The sequence below is a fragment of the Moschus berezovskii genome, chromosome 24 (assembly GCF_049115385.1).
Source record: "Moschus berezovskii isolate FMDL1 chromosome 24, NW_MosBer_1.0, whole genome shotgun sequence".
Taxonomy (NCBI): Eukaryota; Metazoa; Chordata; class Mammalia; order Artiodactyla; family Moschidae; genus Moschus; species Moschus berezovskii.
Genome location: NC_142483.1, coordinates 2656845 through 2679069, shown reverse-complemented (window position 1 = coordinate 2679069; position 22225 = coordinate 2656845). Strand labels below are relative to the sequence as shown.

At 55.3% G+C, this 22225-nt stretch overlaps 1 protein-coding gene across 1 annotated transcript; it reads right to left on the bottom strand.

The window, feature by feature from the left end:
- Nucleotides 1-55: 55 nt before the first annotated feature.
- Nucleotides 56-22151, bottom strand: TMEM43 (transmembrane protein 43). Its single transcript, XM_055413487.2, has 12 exons — nt 21955-22151; nt 10860-11009; nt 9841-9975; nt 9194-9288; nt 8790-8839; nt 8491-8560; nt 7724-7794; nt 6686-6807; nt 6360-6434; nt 5842-5943; nt 5151-5268; nt 56-3294 (listed from the first exon to the last, which is right to left on the bottom strand). Exons 1-12 carry the CDS (start codon nt 21964-21966, stop codon nt 3092-3094), a joined length of 1203 nt encoding a protein of 400 aa, XP_055269462.2. The 5' UTR covers nt 21967-22151; the 3' UTR covers nt 56-3091.
- Between the last annotated feature and the right edge of the window lie 74 nt (nt 22152-22225).

Genomic DNA, 22225 nt, shown 5'->3' with positions numbered 1-22225 from the left:
CGGGCCAAGAAGAGCCCCTGGAGGAGGGTGCGACCCAAAAGTTAGGAAGAATGGATCAGTGTTTAACTAGATTTTATTCATTACTGGATACATGTATAAAGCCCTACACACTGTTGATATTTAGGAGAAATAACTTTTTTATAACATTCTGAGAACAAAATAAAGCATTTATCTACAAAGTCTCGGCTCTGCATTTTCTTTCAGATTTTACATCAGCTAGGAACGCCTGGGTGACAGTGATGTGTACACAGGTCGTTTGTGTTCAGTCGCTGTCGTCTGACCCTGTGACCCCACGGACCGCAGCATGCAGGCTCCCGTCCTTCGCCGTCTCCCGGAGCTTGCTCAGACTCGTGTCCACTGAGTCGCTGATGCCACCTAACCACCTCATCGTGCGTTGCCCCCTTCTGTTGCCTTCAATCTTTCCCAGCATCAGCGTCTTATCCAGTGAGTTGGCTCTTCGCATCAGGTGGCCAGTCTTGGAACTTCAGCATCAGTCCTTCTAATGAATAGTCAGGGTTGATTTCCTTTAGGACTGACTGGCATGGCTCACAGCTCCACAAGTCTGGTCCATGAAGCAGGTACACAGATCAGGACTATGTTAAAGATCGGAGTTTGTTTTCCCGCAGGCTGAGCAACTTAACGTTACAGAGGAATATTTTTCTGTTTAGCTGACAGTAGCCATTAAAAATCAGTCTGTTTTATCCAAGGGAAACAAACAAAACCCTTTGGACTATGACTCATGTGGCAAGAACTGGCAGAAAGGCTCTTGTTGAGAAACACGGGGGGGTTGCCATGGAAACCACTGGCTCTGGCACTTTCTGCGTCAGAGCTTCGTCTCACCCTCCTGCAGGTGAGCACCCTGTTTTCTGGGAGTGGAGTCGAGCACTGCCCAGTTTTTGGAGAAATAACCTTTTCTTCAGGCAGATGGCAGGCAGCTGGACACATCATGGAAATGGAGCCAAACCTCAGGTTCTGAAAAGTTAGCACTCACTTGCCTCGAATGCTGTAATAAGGGGAAAAGTTCAAACTGCTTGGCGGCCGTCCGCTGCTTCAGAACAGGGGCTCGGGGGCTTCCTCTTGCTCCACGCCCACCACCACCCGTGGGGTACAGACGCCCCCACGTCACAGGTGAGGAAGCTGGGGCTCAGGCCACCGTCGCGGCAGGCACCACACAGCTCATCTGCTGAGGCGGGGGACACCTGCGCTGGGTCCCGCTCACTACTTCCCACCTCCTAGAACCACCTGCAGATGGGCGTCAAGGGAGCCACGCTAAGTCCCCACAGGACAAAGCAGGCTTCCAAGTGCCACAAATATCCAGGTGCCTTTTTTAAAAAATTTAAACCAATTTTAACTACTAAAACCAATACATAAGTTGCAAAAATTCATAGGTTCTAAATAAACTCTATGGCTGAACTCTTATGAGATAGAAATTTCAGAAAGAATGCAAAAAGGGGAGAATATGGCAAGTTCTATATCAAAAGATTTAGAAATTTATTTTGAATTTTTATCAAAAATACAAAGGTAATACAAGTTTCATTATGATTTTCCAAATGCTTGAACTATTTCTTAACATTCTTTTATTCTTTAAGAACACTTGAAGTTGGCAGTGATTTAAAATCTGGACTAGAAAAAAGTTACACAAATGTCAAGGATTTTGTATTTGGCCATCATTTCGTCGCTGTGCTTTCCAAATGCACCTTTAGGAGTTGAGAGAGTCAGAGAAACCGTTGACTTCACAAGCAATAGTGAACACTATTTCAATCCTGAAACCCAGATACCTCATCCCTGGGGCTGGCTGATTTGAACATGAAAAATCGCAATTTACACCACAAGTCCCCCAGGACACTGAGAGAGATTACTCATTCACTAAAGCAGCCACCCCAGCAAGGCACAGCAAGTTCCAAATAGTCAAAGGACGTACCATCTCTTAAGACATCGACGTTACCACATACTTTTCCTTTCAAAGGATGTGAAAGCAGTTAGGAAACAGAAACTCTGTGAATTAAGTGTGGGTGGATTTGAGTTAGGAATAAAGCTGTGGACACTGGACGCACACAGCACCCAGGGGCAGCCACTTGGGGCCGGGTGCTGACGGCAAAGTGCGTGGTGAACAAAGCTGGGTGAGCTTCCCAACACGCAGCCTCCGACGCCCGAGGGGCTGATCTGTGTGCGCGCGCGCAAGGGGGTCACCATGAAGGAACACACTTGGGAGAGCTGAATAATTCAATATCGTCTTCAAGAAAACAGTGCGCTTTGATGCCAGAGAAGAAAGGAAATGCCTCTCAGACGCAGAGACCCCCGTCTCCTCTCAGAGGGAAAACAAGCCTTCTGCTAACACTGGTTTCAAAGAAACTGAAGCTTTGAAAACCTTCCCAGGGACCCAGAATACAGACGGGTAACTTCCTCAACCAGGTTAAGTCACAGTCCCACCGAAGTTTCTGTGCTCTGAACTGACTGCAACAGACAGATCACCGAGGGCTTTTGTGGACAGTCTGAGACAGGAATCATTCAGGAGGAGTTTTAAGTCTTCCTTGAAACAGCCTCCTTGTCAGGGAGTTTCACGCAGACATGAAGCGATAAGAAACATTAAGTGACCAGACCGCTGGAAGGCCCTGCACACCAACAGGGTTCTGCCAAAGCAACACGCGTGTGAAGCCTGACAAACGCCCGCCGTCCTCACTGAGACACCCGTGGTCTGAGCGCCGAGCTGAGCTGCACACAGAGTGGGTTGGTGCTGCCCAGGCCACCCTGTCCTGGACTCCGGTGCGGCAGTGGTGGGGCCTGGCACTGTCTCCGGACTGAGCATCACCACCTCTACAGACGTCAGCTAAGAGACACGGGTGGCCGCGGTGCCCAGAGAGAGAAAGGAGACAAGCAGGAGGGCGGAGGTCATGCTGCCAGACAGGAGCTGCCTCCTGCCAGCAAAGCTGCCCGCAGGCAAGAAGGGGCATGAGGGGCTAACTGACGGACACCAACCCACCACCCATGTGCGCGGCCGGGGCGGGGCGCATGTAGAACCCAAGACCCAGGCAGGTTGGGGGAGGGCGGCCTGGGTCCGAGGCGCAGGGGTCTCTGCGGGCGCTGCACCCGCTCACTCCAGTTTCTTGGCTGGCACCCGAGTCCGAGCAATGATGATGGGCACCAGGGCCAGGCCAGCGATGCCAAGCGCCCACAGGGGCCGGTAGAAGAGCCAGCCGGCGGCCACGGTCAGCAAGGTCAGTGAGGTGGCCACGCAGAAGGCAAAGGCCTTCAGGCCGATGTTGACCAGGTCTCGGAAGACGGGGAACCAGTCCACTGTGGGGAGAGAGCGGCAGTCAGGGCTCCCAGGCACCCAGCCTGGCTCCTCCGCTCCTCCCCCCGGCGGCCCGTGCATCTCTGGACCAGGTGCAGAGGGAGAGGCAGCGGCCGGGACACACAAGGACGAGCCCTGCGCACGGCCGCAGCCCAGCCCCGCCCAGCCCCGGGGTGCCCTGGGCAGATGACAGGTGCTGGCAAGCACCTCCCTGCTGCCCGACAAAGCAGCAGGGCTGGACCCCCCGCGGACCTGTTTGGGCCTCCCAGCCCTTCCTGGAGGAACCTATCGCTCATCCAAGCTGTTACCGCTCACCTGTGTGCCAGCTCCAGGGAGGACCTGTGAGGGCTCGATGGACTGGAGAAGCCGCCCACCCGGAGACCCCCACAGGCTGCCACCCAGCGTGGGCTCCATCAGCCCTTCTGCAGTCACCCTGTCCTTGCCTGCGGACCGCTGAGGCAGGCCTTCTGTCGCCAGCATGCACTGGGGGACCTGCACTCAGTTCCCAGGAGGCCAGGGGTCTGGTGCCCGGCGTGATGCAGCAGCCCGCAGGCCGCCTGGGGGCCCATCTGGGTCTAGCCCCACACAGGCCCGACTCAGCCCATGCAACAAGCAGGGCTCATGTGTGGGCACTGGCCAGGGGACCACGCATCAACCCCACCCTCCTGCAGGCCGATGCCGTTCCTAACCTTGGTTCACCCACAACATGGCCGAGGCCTGGCAGTTAAGTTTACAGCCAGGTGCCAGAACCACAATTTAAATCCAGGCTGTCTGAGTGTAGAGCCTCCACTCTTGGCCACTGTGCTAAGCCCAGAGGACCGGGCCCGTGCCCGTCCTGCTGGCGGCACGGCCTCCAGGGCCCGCAGCCCGTGCTCATGCAGCAGGCTCTCAGAAGGTGCTCGTCTCAGGAATGGAGGGCGGGGCGGGGTGGACGGGCACCCCGCCAGCAGCTTCCTGCGTCCCTCCCCTGCACCGAGGCCCTCTGCGCGCTCATGCCATCCTGACCCTGGCATGAAGTGAACCAGTCAGAGAGCAGCCCCCAAGACAGACCTGACTAGGGGGGACTAGGCCCCGAGAGGAAAGGGCCTACCTGAGGTTGTGGCCATGATGGGCCTAGGGGTGTGGTTCCACCATCTGGGGGAAGCAGCCTCCCCCCACACTGCTCCTCAGTCTTCCCGCCTATAAAATGGGCTGATCGTCTGGGGGCTGCAGCCAGACTCTCCCAGCTGGAAAGGCTACGCAGGGGAGGGGTTTCCGGGAACCATAACCACCTGACTGGACGGGGCTCAGTCCTCCGAGAAGCCCCATCCTCCCGCACAGCAGCCAGGCCCAGCGCCAGTCGGTCACCCTGGGGTTGGGTCCTGAGTCAAGCGCCTGGGCTCTAGCAGGCCAACCTAGGGCCCGTGAGCAGCCCACAAAGCCCCCCGCGTTCCCGACCTGCTGCGGCTGTCTCAAGTCTAGTTCAGGGTTTGCGGGGTGGGGTGTGAAGGATGACGGCTCTTGAGTGTTCCCTATTTGCCAAGCTCTTCACAAAACTCAGCAGGTTAGGTGTGAGGAAACCCAGGCTGGGGCAGGAAAGGAACCTGGAACTCTCCTGGCCGGCCAGCCCTTCGGCACGGCTCCTCAGCTGGGGGTGAGGGGGTGAAGGCTGAGGGGATGGTTGGTGGGCAGGGCAGGGAGACCGCAGCCTCAGGGGTCAGCGTCCACCCCCGGCACCCTGGCACCACCATGACCATGTCCTGCTCCCCCGGCTCCCCCGCCCCAAAGCCCTGAGGCCACAGCACGGGCTGAGCGCACCCAGTGCGCTGGAGAGACGGAGCAGCAGTGGGGGCCAAAGAGGCCCCATCTGCCCACCTACCCAGCGTGTAGAGGATCCGCGTCATGAGGTTGAGACCCATGAACATGGCCACCCAGCCGGCCGCCCGCAGGCCCCACGTCTTCAGCGAGTTGCTCTTCTGTTCCCGACGAAACACCTCCTGCAGGACAAGCAGGGACAGGTCACACCCCACCCTGAGGGGTCCCACCCTACTGGCAGGGCCCAATGCCTCAGGCAGCCGCTGGACTAGAGGCACCTCTCCGCAGCCTGCCCTCAGGGTGTGGATGAGGCCTGACCCTATGCTATGGAGGGGGGCACCCAGGTCTCCCTGGGGGCACCCGCCCTCACTCACCAGCTCACACTCAGCCCACAGGAGCCTCTGCCCGCCCCTCCATGCACAGGGCCACACGGCGTCCTGGCCCCGGCAAGGGGGGCCCTGGCCTGCGACAACTGACCCACCCGGCTCTTCACTTGGGAGTCAGCAGACGCTGCTCGCCACCCGCTGCCATAGGAGGCTCCTGTTAGCACGTCTGTCACCTCTGAGCGTCTGGGGGGTCCGGGGGATTCTCTGCTTTGCTCACCACTCCCTCGAGAGCGGCCAGGCTGCACACACAAGGACACCTCACCCCTGCCATTGCCTTCTCTTGCCTCTCGGCCCTGGCTCTGCCTCCGTGGAGGCGGCTGGTGACCACAGCACTGGAGCGCAGTGCGTAAGCGCACCGCGGCCACTCACCTCTGCTGAGAAGTCCCCGTGGTGCAGGAGAAGCAGGGTGCCCCCCGACTCGGTGGAGTAGGGGACCAGCTGGTCGCCCCGCTGCCGGGCAATCACGGTCACCTGCTCAGAGAACCCCGGCTCAGAGCTGCGGGGCCGGCGCCCTCCTCGCTGTGCGCCAGGGCAGCAGGGAGCCCCCGGCTGCCCCAGCGCCTGCCGTCATGGGGGCCTGGGGAGGCGCCCCCACTGGGCTGCTCCCTCCACAGCACCGGGGAGGACCCAGGGGGCGGGGCTGGGGTGATGGGGTCTGGAGGGCAGGAGCAGCGTTTACAGAGCAGAGGTCAGCGCTCAGGGAGAGCGGCTGCATGGGGCTGGGAGAACCTCTTTGGGCACCGCGCTGAGACCCTCCAGGGCCACTCCCCCGCCTGGGGCCCATGGACATGCACACACGACAGGGAGGGGCGAGCCCGAAGTGCGCACTTGGGCCAGGGTGTCTGTACCCGGGAAGGCCCCTCCCATGCGCCTGGGGAGCCGCTCACCACGTGAGCCGGGCCCAGGTCAGGATCATCACTGCTCAGCCCCGCGTAGGAGAAGGAGACACGCACATCTCCAACCTGGGGCGGAAGACAGGCAAGTGAGGGAGGAGGGAGTCCAAGCTGGGCCCAGGGCGCCCACCCGCCCACGAGGGGTCACACCACCCCCACCCGTGCCCAGGCAGCCCCACTGCGCGCCGGCCGGCCGAGTGCAGCCGCGATTCATGGAACCTGATCGGAACTGAAGCGCAGCTCAGACTTGCGCGCGCTGTCAGGGGCGGGACTCAGGGGCCCCGACCTCTGCCATCGGAGCTCCTGAACCCGCTGGGTACCTCGGGGTACTTGGGGTTTTCACTGTGGTAGAAATAGTCCCCCCGGCGAATGATGTCCACGTGCGGGTCCTCCAGCTTGGACAAGCTCAGCGTCTTGAAGTTGTCCACTTTGTCGATGAGCCCTGAGAGGCAGGTGGTTAGAAACAGTGCATGTCCGCTGCAGCCCATCTGCAAAGCTGCAGCCTGACGGACTTCCCAGCCCACCCCACACGCCCAGCCACGTGGCCACCTGCCGGCTCGCCCCCCAGGGCCTCTGCACGCCCACTCTCCCATCCGGAGTCCCTGCTCCAACTCCATCCGTCCACAGGGCCAGCCCCTTCAGCCTCCAGCGCCTCCAGGAAGCCAACCCTGTCAGGCAGTGACCGCAGCCCCGGGAGGGCCTCCGCCCTATGGCCACTGCTACCTAGGTCCAGTCACCTGTGTCCGGGCCTGGCTGCCTGCTGCCCCGCGGCATGAGGCTGGACTGGCTGGCACGGCTGGCACCAACGGCAGACAGGCCAGGCCCTGCTCACACGCTCTCTCCCCTGCCCCCGATGTTCTGAGCCTAAGCATCCTCTCTCCCTCCTCAGGTCTGGCCCAGGGACAAGCCCCAGAAGTTTCGATGGCAGTCTCACAGCCACGCTGTCCCCTGCAAGCCCCTCTTTGTGGGAGGCCCTTCGGAGTCTGGCTCAGGGCTGGGGGCCCGCGGGGCTCAGGAGTGGAGCCCGGGGCCTTGTGCGTGCTGCCCTCCAGAGATGCCTGAGGAGGGGTTCTTAGCTCCGCCTGCTCAGCCCAGCGAGGACCCACACCTGGCAGCTGCTCCCTGAACAGGTTTTGGGGGGTTCCACACAGGTCCCCCTTCCTGGGAACACACCTGCCCTCTGGCCCCAGCCCAAAAGTATGACGCTGCAGAAGTGCTGGCTGACCCCTGCCCAGGGCAGCAGGAGACTCCTTTAACCACCCAAGGACTGAGTGCAGGGCCCCGGCTCCTGGGAGGCGACCCGGTGGAAGTGCAGGCTCCTGGGTCCACGGTGGCTCATCTAACGGCCTGAGACTTACCCGCCGAAAGGAAAAACCTGCCTATCTGGACGAAGGGGGCTGTTGCGGTGAACGACTCCACGGCCATCGCGCTGGGGAGAGAGGGGGAGCTGCTGACGATGGGGGCTGCCAGGGGAGCTGCCTGGTTCCCGGGGGAGGCGCTGGGCATGGTCCACACCCGGGGGGCTCCTGCCAGCCCAGCCCAGCCCGGCCCCTCAGTCTTGTGTTCCCCTGACCCCATCCCCTGGAAGCTTCTGCTGGCTTCCCATCCCCCATAGCTTCTTAGGATCTGGACCCCTGCCAGCCTGTCCCACCCTGCCCCCCAGCCGTCAGACCGCCCTGCCATGGACTTCACACCCTCCCCTCCAGACCCTTCCCGGCATCCAAGCCTCACTGGGAATGTTCAAGGCCCTTCCTAGCCCCATCACAGCACACAGCCCACAGGGGCCCTGCCACACCCATCTCAACACCCTCAGCCCTGCCCCTGAGCTAACCATCCTCTGCCGGACCCCCAAAGTGGGGTGTCAAATGCGGCCTCTCTGAAAGCCCTGCAGACCGTCTCCCCACGCACACCGCTAACCACCCCTCTGGGCACTCGGCCCAGCCTCATACCCAAGCGCTGATGGAGGGGTGGTCGCCTAGGGCCAGGGGCGTCAGGCCCCACCTCTGCTCCGGAGCTGGCCTTGGAACCCCGCCCACACCTCATCAGCCCATGAGACAGAAGCAACTCAGCCCCATTACTCAGAGGAGGATGCTGGGGCTGGGAACCTGCCAGGGCTGGTTCTCACCTGGGGTTCTTGTGGCCAATCTCTCGGTCAAAGTTCCTGCTGTTGACGATCTCCGACCTCCACTCTGGGTCTGTTTTGAGCAGAGGGAACATGTGGAAACCACGATAAGCCTCACATTTGAGGCCCACCAGCCCCACGGCCTCTTCTCCAAGCCTGGGACCAGCCGAGGGCCAAGGGGCAGCTCCTGGAGCCTCGCTGGACAGATAGGGGAGCAGGGCTCCAAGGACCAGCATGCCAGGAGCCTGATGCTGGCTCAGGAAGGACAGGGGCCGCGGGGAGCAGGGAGGGGCCCGACTCACTGTAGGAGTACTTCCTCTCCGTCTTCACCTGCCCGTCCTCTGTGTACTCCCTGCGGGGAAAACCAGGCGCCCCGAGTCAGCCCGCCATCCCCACCTCTAGGCATATCCGGCCTGAGGCAGCCTCGGGGCTCCCAGGCCAGATTCCCCACACAGAGCAGGCTTGGTCCACACCAGCCCAGACACAAGGCGATCCCCGGGAGCTAGCCCAACTACTTTCTTACCCCAGGCACTCTGCAGGAGACCCCTGCCACCTTCAATCGAGACCACGGGCCAATCCCTGGGGGATAATCTGACGCTCCTCCGAAAGGAAGACTGCCCACGGTAGCCTTCGGCAGTGCCGCAGCGAAGGCCGGCTGCGCGCCCCCCTAACCCCGAGCCTCCCGCAGCCCCAGCCGGCCCCTCACCTGGACTCCTCGGTCTCCACCCACTGATACATCTCCACGTGCCGCCGCAGCTTCACGGCCGGGAGGTGGACCCCGTAGTTAGGATCAGACAGGAGCTTCACAGATAAACAGGCCAGGAAAAAAACGACAAGAACACTCAGCTCAGGGGGGGCTAGGCTGGGGAGAAACAGGTCCAGAGGGCAGGGCAGCCGGGAGAGCTCTGAGCTGCTCGCACTGGCGCCAAGCAGAGCTGCCGCCCCAGGAGCCGAGCCTGTGACCCACACTGCACGCACGGCTCAGGCTTCGAGCCCGGGGGTGCAGGGCCAGGCAGCATGAAGGGTGTTCAGACAGGAGACCCTGTCCCAGGTACGTACGCCTGGCATCACTGTTAAAGCGCCTCTGTGTGAGGCTCCAGCCAAGGGCCATTGTGCCAGAAGGGGAGCTCCTGAATCCGGGCCAACCTGCAGAGCCCACTTGGGTTGTTACAAGGCTTCTCCCCATTTGACAGAGGAAGACTCTGTCAAATGGGCTCTGGAGGAGATGGGTCCACAGCCGCTGAGCGGTGCAGCGGGACTCACACCACGAGTCTCGGTTTCCGAGGCCCAAGCCTCCAGACGACACCCACGAGGTGCCCGAGCCCCCGCGGTCAGCAAGCACCGCCGGCCTACCTTGGACGTCCGCAGGGCCCCGATGATATGCACCAGCCTCCCCTCGTTCTCCGGAGCCACGCTGTGGATGCTGCTGGGAGACACCACCAGCGACAGCCCCTCGGCCAGCAAGGTCGCCGTCTTCAACGCACGGCCCTGTGCACCCCGGAGAGCGAGGATTTCAGCTGCCGGATGCCTGCTACCCGGGGCAGGGAGGACCCAGGACGCCCGCTCTCCAGGCCCCCCGCACCCCACGCAGCACCAGCCATGCCAGGAAGAGCGGCGGCTGCCTGTGCCCCGCACCCCTCCCCCCATGCACGCGCTTCACTGGGCTGATTGCAAAGCTGCTCAATGTGACCCAGGCCTCGCCAACCGCGCCCTGTGTCCACTGGCCACAGGGAGCGCTTCAGAGAGGACTGAGGACACTCGGAGATCTCCCTGCGACTCTGGCTAAGCTGACTTAGAGATGCGTCCTCTTTTCTCTGGGGTTGCTAAGCTGCTTGGATGTGACACGGGAGTTGCTGGGCCACCTTTGCTGCCCGAGGGAAAAGCCCGCTGAACCACAGAGAAAAATGGACAACGGAGAAACGGAGACTCCTGGTGACCCAGCGTGAATGCGTGGATCCAACCACGCCTGAGGCTGCTGCTGTCCCCATTTTGGGGCTTAAATAGCTCACTTGGTAAAGAATACACCTGCAATGCAGAAGACCCTGGTTCAATTCCCAGCTCGGGAAGATCTGCTCAAGAAGGGATAGGCTACCCACTCCAGTATTCTGGCTGGGAGAATTCCATGGGCTGTATAGTCCGTGGGGTTGCAGAGTCAAACACGACTGAGCGACTTTCACTTTTCACTTTTTCTTTCACCCCCATTTCAGGCATGTGAATTGATCCATTGCCCCTCCTGCTATGTCAGTCGTGAGGCGGGGCACCACAGAATGAACTGACTAGCTCAACCCTCCTTCCCATAAAGTCCACAGCCAGCCTCTTCACTGAGACACTGCAGGGACCCTCACTCTGCACAGGGGGCCCGGACATCATACCTCATTGGTGAAGATTAGGTAGAAGGAGACCAGGAAGGTCATGAGCCCCACAAACATTCCACCTGAGGTCTCACTCAGCCGCTCCAAGAAGCCTGGCTGGGACTTGTTTGTGATTCTGACATGATCTTTCTTGTTACTCGTACTGGAATACTGAAAAACACAAAAAGGAAACTGGTTTTCAAAAAACAAACTGCATTTATACTCAGCTCTTACTGAGTTTTAATTCTATATAGTAAAAATGCACAGACTGAGTGTTCAGTTTTGACAAATGCATAGCCATGTTCGTCAACATACAAAACACGTCTCTCGCCGAAAGCTCCCTGTACCCCCTCCCTGTCAATATCCTGTCTCCCCACCACCCAGAGGTAACAGTGATCTGAATCTGAATCTGTACGATTTAGTCCTGACTCTTCCTGAACGTGGTACGAACGGATCGTGACACAGCATGAGCTCCTTCTGTCCGGATTCATGGACTCGGCCTAACGCTTGGGGCCATCTATATCACGGTTTCAGGAGCCTACTTCTTTTTATGGCCGAGTAGAATCCCAGGGACAGAGGAGCCTGTTGGGCTGCCGTCTATGGGGTCGCACAGAGTCGGACACGACTTTGCAGCAGAATTCCACATCTGCCAATTCACTCACCAGTCGATGGATACCTTGGATATTTCCAGTTCCTAGTGATTATGAGCACTCATTTACAAGCCGGTGAGATGTAATTTGTATCCGAGGCAGGACATGAAAATTTGAACGTAAAACTCTGTGCCGTGGGGCCCTCCTTCCTCCCTAACGTGCAGTCTGCATCTGCGTCACGGAGCAGCCCTTCTCACAGATGGGAGCGCCTGCCCAACCGTAAGGCCCTTTTCCCCTTTCTTCTGACGTCGGCAACGAAACTTCTTAAAGGAGCAGCGTTCTTCCGCAGCTCTGCAAGGGGCCATGGTAGCTCGCTTTGGACACACACCTACCTGGACTACATATCCCTGGGGAACCGTGTGTAAAACATCAGTATGCCATTTTCATGGATGATCCTTTGTCCCAGAAATGCACACAACTGTGTCTTCAACTTCAAGCAGGTGAAAGTTCTCAGAGCTTCTGGGAGGCTGTCTCCAGGGTTACAATCCTGTCTGACTCAAATAAAATGCCCTTTCTTCTGCTTGATTTGATTGCTAACTAAATCTCCACCCTCATTTGATTGGCGTAGTTGGGGGGCTGTCAGACACGCCCACCAGAGGGCACCTGGAGCCCACCCCGCAGCAGGGCCTGGCGCCAGCACGGGCCCCTGGAGTGCTACCCACTTCTCTGTACTCCTTCCGTGCTTCCGTGAGTTCTCCTGACACCTGGGCATCATTGCTTTAAACCCCACTCTGAGTTTTACTCAAGCTGTTCCTCTTGGGACCTGGAGTCTTAAAGGGGTTACCGGACCGTCTCCTAGGCAGAGACCTGGGATGTGCTTTGGAGTGAACGGGGTTCACTGGTTTTTCTTAAAAGACTGACTCAAATTGGAAAGACTGTTGTAAATATGGTGCGAACAAGCCGCCAGTGGCATGCGACTGAGCCTGCGCAGCTCTCAGTAAAGGGACACTTGCTCCTTCAGCAGGAGCAGTTCTCAGGCGGCGGCGAATCTAGCGGAAGTGCCTGAGCATCAGTCCTCAAGACACGCAGCGGTCCCACAGGGAGCCCACTACAACCACCAAGCAAATTCTGCTCGCTGGGGAGCACCGTGACGGCTGATCACCTGGCACTCCCAGCAACTGCAGCAGTTTTAACTGCTGGAGGGAGAAGCCGAGACACAGGAGAGTCAAGCCAACCCAAGGGGAACCCCTCAGGGAGCCAGACACGTTCCATCACAGGGCCCTCAGAAGGTTGTCGCGATCCTATCTGAATTGGGCCACCAGAGTAATGATGGGAAAGTATCCCTCAAAGGACGAAAGGCCTCCTGGCTGGCTTCATGACAGAACCAATGCCTGCGAACACTCAACTCTTAAATGGCCAGGAGGGAGCTCCTTAGATGTTCCAACACTGCAGAGAAAGCTGGCTTGATAAAACATCTCCAAATTCAGACCTTGAGGGAACAGAAGTATTCCTAGGAGAAAGCCTGAAGTTATAACCCTTATCATGTTCTTGAAATGTGAACACAGCCCACACTGCCTTGAGTCTATCAGTTCAGTTCAGTCGCTCAGTTGTGTCCGACTCTTTGCGACCCCATGCATCACAGCACGCCAGGCCTCCCTGTCCATCACCAAATCCCGGAGTTCACCCAAACTCATGTCCATAGAGTCGGTGATGCCATCCAGCCATCTCATTCTCTGTCGTCCTCTTCTCCTCCCGCCCCCAACCTTTCCCAGCATCAGAGTCTTTTCCAGTGAATCAACTCGTCACATGAGGTGGCCAAAGTATTGCAGCTTCAGCTTTAGCATCAGTCCTTCCAATGAATACCCAGGACTGATCTCCTCTAGAATGGACTGGTTGGATCTCCTTGCAGTCCAAGGGACTCTCAAGAGTCTTCTCCAACACCACAGTTCAAAAGCATCAATTCTTTGGTGATCAGCCTTCTTCATAGTCCAACTCTCACATCCATACATGACCACGGGGAAAACCATAGCCTTGACTAGACGGACCTTGGTTGGCAAAAGAATGTCTCTGCTTTTTAATATACTATCAAGGTTGGTCATAACTTTCCTTCCAAGGAGTAAGCGTCAGTAATTTCATGGCTGTAATCAGCATCTGCAGTGATTTTGGAGCCCAAATAATAAAATTTGACACTGTCTCCACTGTTTTTCCATCTATTTCCCATGAAGTGATAGAACCAGATGCCATGATCTTTGTTTTCTGAATGTTGAGCTTCAAGCCAAACTTTTCACTCTCCTCTTTCACTTTCATCAAGAGGCTTTTGAGTTCCTCTTCACTTTCTGCCAGAAGGGTGGTGTCGTCTGCATATCTGAGGTTATTGATATTTCTCCCAGCAATCTTGACTCCAGCTTGTGCTTCTTCCAGCCCAGCGTTCCTCATGATGTACTCTGCATATAAATTAAATAAGCAGGGTGACAATATACAGCCTTGAGGTACTCCTTTTCCTATTTGGAACCAGTCTGTTGTTCCATGTACAGTTCTGACTGTTGCTTCCTGGCCTGCATAGAGGTTTCTCAAGAGGCAGGTCAGGTGTTCTGGTATTTCCATCTCTTTCAGAATGTTCCACAGTTTATTGTGATCCACACAGTCAAAGGCTTTGGCATAGTCAATGAAGCAGAAATAGATGGTTTTCTGGAACTCTCTCGCTTTCTCCATGATCCAGCAGATGTTGGCAATTTGATCTCTGGTGCCTCTGCCTTTTCTAAAACCTGCTTGAACATCTGGGAGTTCACGGTTCACATATTGCTGAAGCCTGGCTTGGAGAATTTTGAGCATGACTTTATTAGCATGTGAGATGAGTACAGTTGTGCGGTAGTTTGAGCATTCTTTAGCATTCCCTTTCTTTGGGATTGGAATGAAGACTGACCTTTTCCAGTCCTGTGGCCACTGCTGAGTTTTCCAATTTGCTGGCATATTGAGTGCAGCACTTTCACAGCATCATCTTTCAAGATTTGAAATAGCTCAACTGGAATTCTATCACCTCCACTAGCTTTGTTCATAGTGATGCTTTCTAAGGCCCACTTGACTTCACATTCCAAGATGTCTGGCTCTAGGTCAGTGATCACGTTATCATGACTATCCTTGAGTCTATAGTCTTGGCTTAATTGTTGTGGTTCAGTTGCCAAGTTGCGTCCGACTCCTTGCAGCCCCATGGACTAAAGCATGCCAGGCCTCTCTGTCCTTCACCATCTCCTGGAGGTTGCCCAAGTTCATGTGCATCAAGTCGGTGATGCCAACCAGACATCACGTCCTCTGCTGTCCCCTTCTCCCGCCTTCAGCCTTTCCCAGCATCAGGGTCTTTCCAGTGAGTCAGTTCTCCACATCAGGTGGCCAAAGTACTGGAGCCTCAGCTTCAACATCAGTCCTTCCAATGAACACCCAGGACTGGTTTCCTTTCGGATTGACTGGTTTGATCTCCCTGCAGTCCCAGGGACTCTCAAGATGAGTCTTCTCCAGCACATTTCGAAGGCATCAATTCTTCGGCGCTCTGCCTTCTTTATGGTCCAACTCTCACATCCGTACGTAACTACTACAAAGACACAGCTTTGACTATATGGACCTTTGTCAGCACAGTGGCGTCTTTGCTTTTTAACACACTGTCTGGTTTGTCACAGCTTTCCTTCGGAAGAAACTGTCTTCTAATCTCACGCTGCAGTCACCATCCACAGTTCTCAGGGCCCAGGAAGAGGAAACCCGCTACGGCCTCCGCCCTTCCCACCCCTCCATATGCCACGACGTGAAGGACTGATGCCGCGGCCCTTGTTTCTTTAGTATCAAGCTTTCAGTCGGTTCCGGCGCTCAATCGTGTCCGACTCTTTGCGACCCCATGGACTGCAGCACGCCAGGCCTCCCTGTCCATCACCAGCTCCTGGAGTCCACTCTGACTCATGTCCACAGAGTTGGTGATGCCGTCCAACCCTCTCATCCCCGTGGCCCCCTTCTCCTCCGCCTTCAGTCTTTCCCAGCATCAGGGGCTTTTACGATGAGTCGGCTCTTCGCATCGGGTGGCCGCAGTGTTAGGCCAGCTTCCTCACTCTCCTCTTTCACCCTCATCAAGAGGCTCTTTAGCTCCTCTGTGCTTTCTACCGTTAGAGCGGCATCATCCGTGTTGCTGCTGCTGCTGCTGCTAAGTCACTTCAGTCGTGTCCGACTCTTCGCGACCCCACGGACGGCAGCCCCCCAGGCTCCCCCGTCCCTGGGGTTCTCCAGGCGAGAGCACTGGAGTGGGGTGCCACTGCCTTCTCCAATGTGTATCTGAGGTTGCTGATATTTCTCCCGGCAATCTTGATTCCGGCTTGTAACTCATCCAGCCTGGCATTTCGTGTGGTGCACTCTGCACATAAGCTAAATGATCAGGTGACAGTACACAGCCCATACAACTTTCTCAATTTTGAACCAGTCAGTTATTCCAAGCAAGGTTTTAACTGTTGCTTCTTGACCTGCATACGTTTCTCAACAGACGAGTAAGACGGCCTGATATTCCCTTTTTTTCAGAGTTTGTCACATTTGTTACGATCCACACAGTCAAAGGCTTTAATGTAGTCAGTGAAACAGAAGCAGATGTTTTTCTGGACTTCCCTTGTTTTCTCTACGATCCAGTGAACGTTGGACACTTGATCTCTGGTTCTTCTGCCTTTTCTAAGCTGGCACATCTGGAAGTTCTCAATTCAAGCACTGCTGAAGCCTGGCTTAAAGGGCTTTGAGCATGACCTTACCAGCATGGGAAGTGAGAGCAACCGTCCGATAGTTTGAACATTTCCTAGCACTTTTCTTCCTGGGGACTGGGATGAAAACTGACCTTTTTTTCTTCTTTCCAGTTTGACAGTCTATTTGGCTTAATCAGTAGACTCAAAAAAAAAAGTGGGGGTGTATATGTGTGTGTGAAAAAGATTTTTGTAAAACTCAAGCAGGACAGCTATTTCTGTATCTGGATACATGTATGTCTGTATATACAAGTATGATCTATCTCTAACTTCAGAGATTACTATCAACATTAATGTAAAAGAGTTCTACTTAATTGATTTAAAAGTAAATGTTTACAAATCAAATATTTCACTTAAACTAACCCAAACTGTCAAAGGATCACATAATCTAGGATTAATCTTTAATGGAAGAAAACAAGTTAAAATTGATGGTCTAATTAATACAGACATGGCTTTACAGTCATCATTAAGTGTAATATTTTAGCTGTACCCAGGTTTCCTGAAAGTTAATATGCTCACGTTATCGTGGTTATAAAATGTGTCAACGAGAAATTTAACTTGGTATGGTAATACTTTCATAAATAAGTAGTTTTGGGGTGAATTCTTCAAGAATAATTTTGTTTTAGGGTATATGTACCTAAAAACAGGGCTTCCCTGATAGCTCAGCTGGTGAAGAATCGCCTGCAATGCAGGAGACCCTGGTTTGATTCCTGGGTCGGGAAGATTCCCTGGAGATGACAAAGGCTACCCACTCCAGTATCCTGGCCTGAAGAATTCCACGGAACGTATAGTCCATGGGGTCACAAAGAGTCAGACACAACCCAGTGACTTTCACTTTCACACTTAAAAACAGTTTCTCCCAATTTGGGGGGATTTGAAATTTTAGAGTTAGAGTTCTGCTAAATTAAGTCAAATGATGGAATTCACTGAATGTCTAGATCATTTTCTTAATAAGAAAATATTGAAAGATTAACTGCTAAATAAGTCTTTAATTACCTACTTTTATGGCAACCCACTCCAGTGTTCCTGCACACACACACACACACTGAATATGTTTGAGGCTATTAACAAACATACTCTGCGCTTTACTCACAGGTTGAACTATAAAGTAACAGATATTTTTATAAATTAATTTTAAAAAGGGAACCCTGAGAAAAGTTTTATACATGGCCAGGACTTTTACTAAGATCAGACTAAATTTAATTAAATGAATGAATTTTAATAATAAAGGTAAACTGGTGAAAACCAACCTTTTTCCTCTATGAAGAGGACAAAGTGTTCTCGAAATACTGATCTGTTTTTGGTAAAGATTATAAAGTTTACCTCTTAACTTCTCTGCTATAGCTTTCTGTTATTTACTTTTGAAATCTTTTTATTATCAGTTTGGTTGAAGCGAATAAATATTGTTTCACAGTGACTTATGATTCTACTTAGTCAAACATTTAAAACCTTTTGATACCTTTCACAACCTTCCTAGAATCAAATTCTTAATGAAGATTTTTTGACCTCCGGCTAACTCTAGGATGCTTCAGAAAACCCCTAAACGTTTCAAACAGAAACATTAAGCTAATTGGGCTGACTTGGTATGTTACATTACATGGGAAACACTGAGTAATGATAAATTCTTAGGTCATATTGTGTGGATAAATGTATTAACATTCTAGAAACTGTATGAAGTTCCTAAAATTTGAAATCTCCTGGTGTCAGTCATGATTCTGGCTACCCTCTTAAAATGTTGTATGCTACAGAAATAGTCACTTTCCTTGACAACTGTTTTGTAATCAAGTCTTTAACCAAGATTTCAAGTCTTTTGTCATTTATACACAGTCTATACAGTAACTGCGGAGAAGGCAGTGGCACCCCACTCCAGTACTCTTGCCTGGAAAATCCCATGGATGGAGGAGCCTGGTAGGCTGCAGTCCATGGGGTCGCTAAGGGTCGGACACGACTGAGCGACTTCACTTTCCCTTTTCACTTTCACACATTGGAGAAGGAAATGGCAACCCACTCCAGGGTTCTTGCCTGGAGAATCCCAGGGACGGGGGAGCCTGGTGGGCTTCCGTCTATGGGGTCACACAGAGTCGGACACGACTGACGTGACGCAGCAGCAGCAGCAGCATACAGTAACTGACGCTTTTACAGAACTGTTTCATGACTTGCTTTAGGCTCTCAAACTAGACTAGACTCGGTAGCCAAGGGACTCCCTCCTGTACAAGGGCCATTTCAGTCACAGCTCTCCCGCGAGGGCCCTCCCTGAAGAAAAGGTAACCCGGCTCCCTCATCGGTTTATAGCCCGCACTCAGCTGGGTTTCTTCTGAACGCTGACCACCCGCAGCGCTGCTCGGTGAGCTGCCTAGCTTCCCACGAGGTGTCACTGCTTGGTGCCACGGAGTAACCCTGATCCACAGCTCTGCTTCTAGCACCACAGAAGAAAACAGCCAGGACTGCATTTTGTGAACCGGTTAGATCATCTTCTTGTTCCCAGGAAGCGCATATCAATAAGCTGATCTAGTTTAATTTACAGATGGTCCTACTTAAGGGAGGAGCAGGGACGTTCCAAGATGGATATGCAGTAACGCCCACAGTGGACACCATTAAAAGCTCTTATTTACCAGAAACAAAGCACAAGCTGAATGAACTGCCTTAACTCCAGCTAAGGACCAGTGACACATATTTACACTGAGTCGCTGTGCCTCTGGAGTGACACACGACTCTGGAATGCTACGGAAACAGTGAGGTGTTTAACCTCTTCAGGACAACCTAATGAAAAAAAAAATGTAGTTATTGGTATACAACTGCCAAAATGGTTAGTAACTGCTGAAAACACTGGGCATTCTAATGTCAATGCTATGGAAGCCAAAGTCAATCAGCGCGCTGAGGCCGTCATGCCGCCCCATCTTCATGTGAAGATTTAAATCCCCATGTGGTCCACCCTCCAGAATGTCCGCTGCTCTCAGGGAATGCTCCTAACCCAGCAGAAGAGTTGGGTTAGGAACTCAAGTCTCAAGACACTGACACTAAAGAAGAGAAACAGACACGGCCACAAAAAGGGGGATTTTGACCCCATCACACAAATCCGGTTTAGACCTAATTTAAAAACAAACACCACATAAGGCTCACGCCTGGAGCACAACTGCCACTGCTCCAGCACGCATCTCCTTTAACTCTCGGCACACCTGAGAAAATGGTTCACGGGGGAAATGGTATTTTGGGAAACTTTCCCTCATGGTGGCTCAAGGGACACATTGCATTATTGTCAGGGTCCTATTGAGACCCTTAAAAAAAAAAATTGGTAACAAGTTCTTTTTAGAGTCAGCTTCCTGAAAACCCCACAGATCACGGATTATAACAGAAATTTTGTCTATTGGAAAGGACATTAAATAAATGATTCTTGACAACCACGACAGACAGCAGGTGCTTTATCCGTTGTTAACTTATCTCTGCTCAGCCAGACTGAACACGAACGCATGGATTCAAGTCTCTCATTTTGAAGAGGCCCCTCCACCTGAAGGGACTTCAACCCGTTTCTACTCCCAGCTTCCTCTAACACAAGCATCGTCAATGGTCTTGACTTTCCAGGCCATCTGGAAATGTCAGTGGAGCAATTTGCTGCAGGCAGACAGGGGGCCATCAGCCATTCTGATGATGGCAATGGCAAACGCTCCAGTCTATCAGAAGCCAGTCCTGTGCAAGCCCAAGGAGGTGGGCACTATCACGACCTCATTCCACAGATGGGAAAACAGCGGGTCAGCAGTTACAACCCCAGTCCACATCACACAGCCTCTAAGAGGCAGACTCAGGATTCATATCCGGGCAGATTAGGGGCCACTCTCCCGCTTCACTCCGGACTGCCTTCCTCACACCTGGGACCACAGAAGGAGCTGACCGCTGGGAGCCCAAGGCAGGCACGCAGGGCAGGAAAAGAAGCCAGTCCCCAACCTGGGCGCTGGAAGGCCTGGCTTCCTCCTGGGCCTCCCTGCAGCCACCCCTAACAGCCAACATCAAGATAAGCAGCTCAAAGATGGCCTTGAAGAAAGAAGGTGATCCTCAGGCTGTCATGACACACCCGGCCCACATTCTAGACCAAACTCCCAGTAAACAAGGACGGTGGAGATTTCCTCCCTGCCCGCTCCCCTACTCCAGGCTTAGAAGCAATGAGCAGTGTGTGGCGGGTTAGAGGCTGACCTACAGGCCCTGAAAATCACTTCCTGTGTAACCCTGGGTCAGCTGCTCTACCCCTCTGATCCTGTTCACTCATTATAAAGCACAGATGTCAACAGTGACTCCATTACTGGACGGAGATTACAGTGACTAAGAATCCTGCTGCAGCCCACCGTCTTCAGATCTCTCTTCGGCACGGGGCCTCCTGGTCTCTGTAAATGCGCACCCCACTACTGGGTGAATCAACGAAGGTTTGGTGGTAGAGGACACCCAGATTCACCCACACTCTGGCAAAGATCAGGGCCCTACGCATCCAAGAGGCTCTCTGCCCGTCAGGACTGAAGACAAGCTGTGTTAATGTATTAAGGACCTACGGTGCACCAGGCACTGTGCTAAAAGCAGAGTCTTCCTTAAACCTAGTCACTGAGCCCAGGAGGAAACAAAGATCCCAAGAAATTAAGGTCACATAGCTACTGAGGAAGAATGTGGATCTTTCCCCAGGTGGGCCTGACTCCAAAGCCTGCCACACCTTCCCACGACCTGCCGAGCTGGCTGTGGGGCCCTGGGCAAGCGCGTCCCCTGCTGGGAAGTCCCCCATCTGTAAGGTATCTGGTGGTGGTCTGGGGGCACGCCCATCTCCTGACACAGCCCAGGCCTCCCCGGCTGCCCCTGCATCTGGGGGACCACCTCTAGGTGCACCACTTAAGGCTTCTCAGCCTCCCAAACAACTCTAAACCAGGCAGGCTGTACTGGGGCTGTGGGTGACGAAAGCCCTGGCTTCTCAGGGGGCGTGGGTGGCAGAGAGGACGTTTGGGGACAGAGGAGGAGCCTGGAAAGGGCGTACATAACAGAGCAGCGGAGAGTGGCTAGGACACTCAACCAAAGCAAGAGGGAGGGAGTGCCCGGGCTGGCAGGGCTCCGAGCTGGCTCCAGACACTTTCACAGAGAAGCGGAGCCTGAGTCACCAGCTCCTTCTTCGCCCAACACCCTGGTGGGAGGTGCCCCTCGGTTTGTTGAATGAATGTTTGGCTTAAATAGAAAGGTTCCTGAGAAAGGCTGGCTGCTGGCACCACCCTCAGCGAGGGGCTCTGCAACTAAAGCCCCGCTAGGAGGACGAGCGCCTGGCCGTAGGGAAATGCCCCCTCTGCCGCCGCCCTGAAGTCTCCGCTCCCCACCTGGCCTGAGCATCGTAACAGCCCCGGTCTTACACACCCCGCTGGGCGCGGAGCTCACCGCCCGCCCCGACAGCACGTCGCTGGACAGCTCCCCCGGGCGGATCGGCCTCCCCACCGCCCCCGTGGACTGGCCACTGCTCTGCGGCCCCGTCCGGCCCGCCAAGTCCGCAGGCGTGACAGCCCCGCAGGTCCAGGAGGGCACCGGGAACGAAGGGAGGGGCTGCGGGGAGGGGCGCCGCCCCAGAGGACCCCGAGCCGGAGCCCCGGACCAGAGGCCCGGTCCCAGCAGCGCGGGGCGCACGGAGTCGGGCCGGGCCGAGCAAGACCGACGGCACAGCCGCCCGAAGGTGCGGACGGGGCGTGAGGGGGAGGCGCGCGGGCGGGCCGGGGCGGACCACCGGGCGGGGCCCGCGGCCCGGGAGACACTCACGTTCGCGGCCATGGCGGGCCCGGTCGCCGCCCGCCTCGCTCGGCTCAGCGCGGAACAGGGCCGACGGCCGCAGCACCGAGTCCGCGACCTCGCGGCCTTCCGAGAGCGGCGGACAGCGGCGCAGTCCAGAGCCCGGGACGCGCCCCACAGCCACCGCCCGCGGAGCCCCGGCGTTTCCGGCTCGCGCGCGCCGAGCCGCACTGCCTCCTGGGAAACGTAGTCCTGCTTTCCGGTGGTCGCAGCCCACCGACGCCCCACCGACGAGCCCGCG

Coding starts and splice junctions, on each gene's coding strand:
- TMEM43 (XM_055413487.2), bottom strand. Junction 5,944..6,359: donor ACCTGGGCCCGGCTCACGTG/GTGAGCGGCTCC, acceptor TTCTCTGAGCAG/GTGACCGTGATTGCCCGGCA. Junction 3,295..5,150: donor GCGGATCCTCTACACGCTGG/GTAGGTGGGCAG, acceptor CTCTCCCCACAG/TGGACTGGTTCCCCGTCTTC.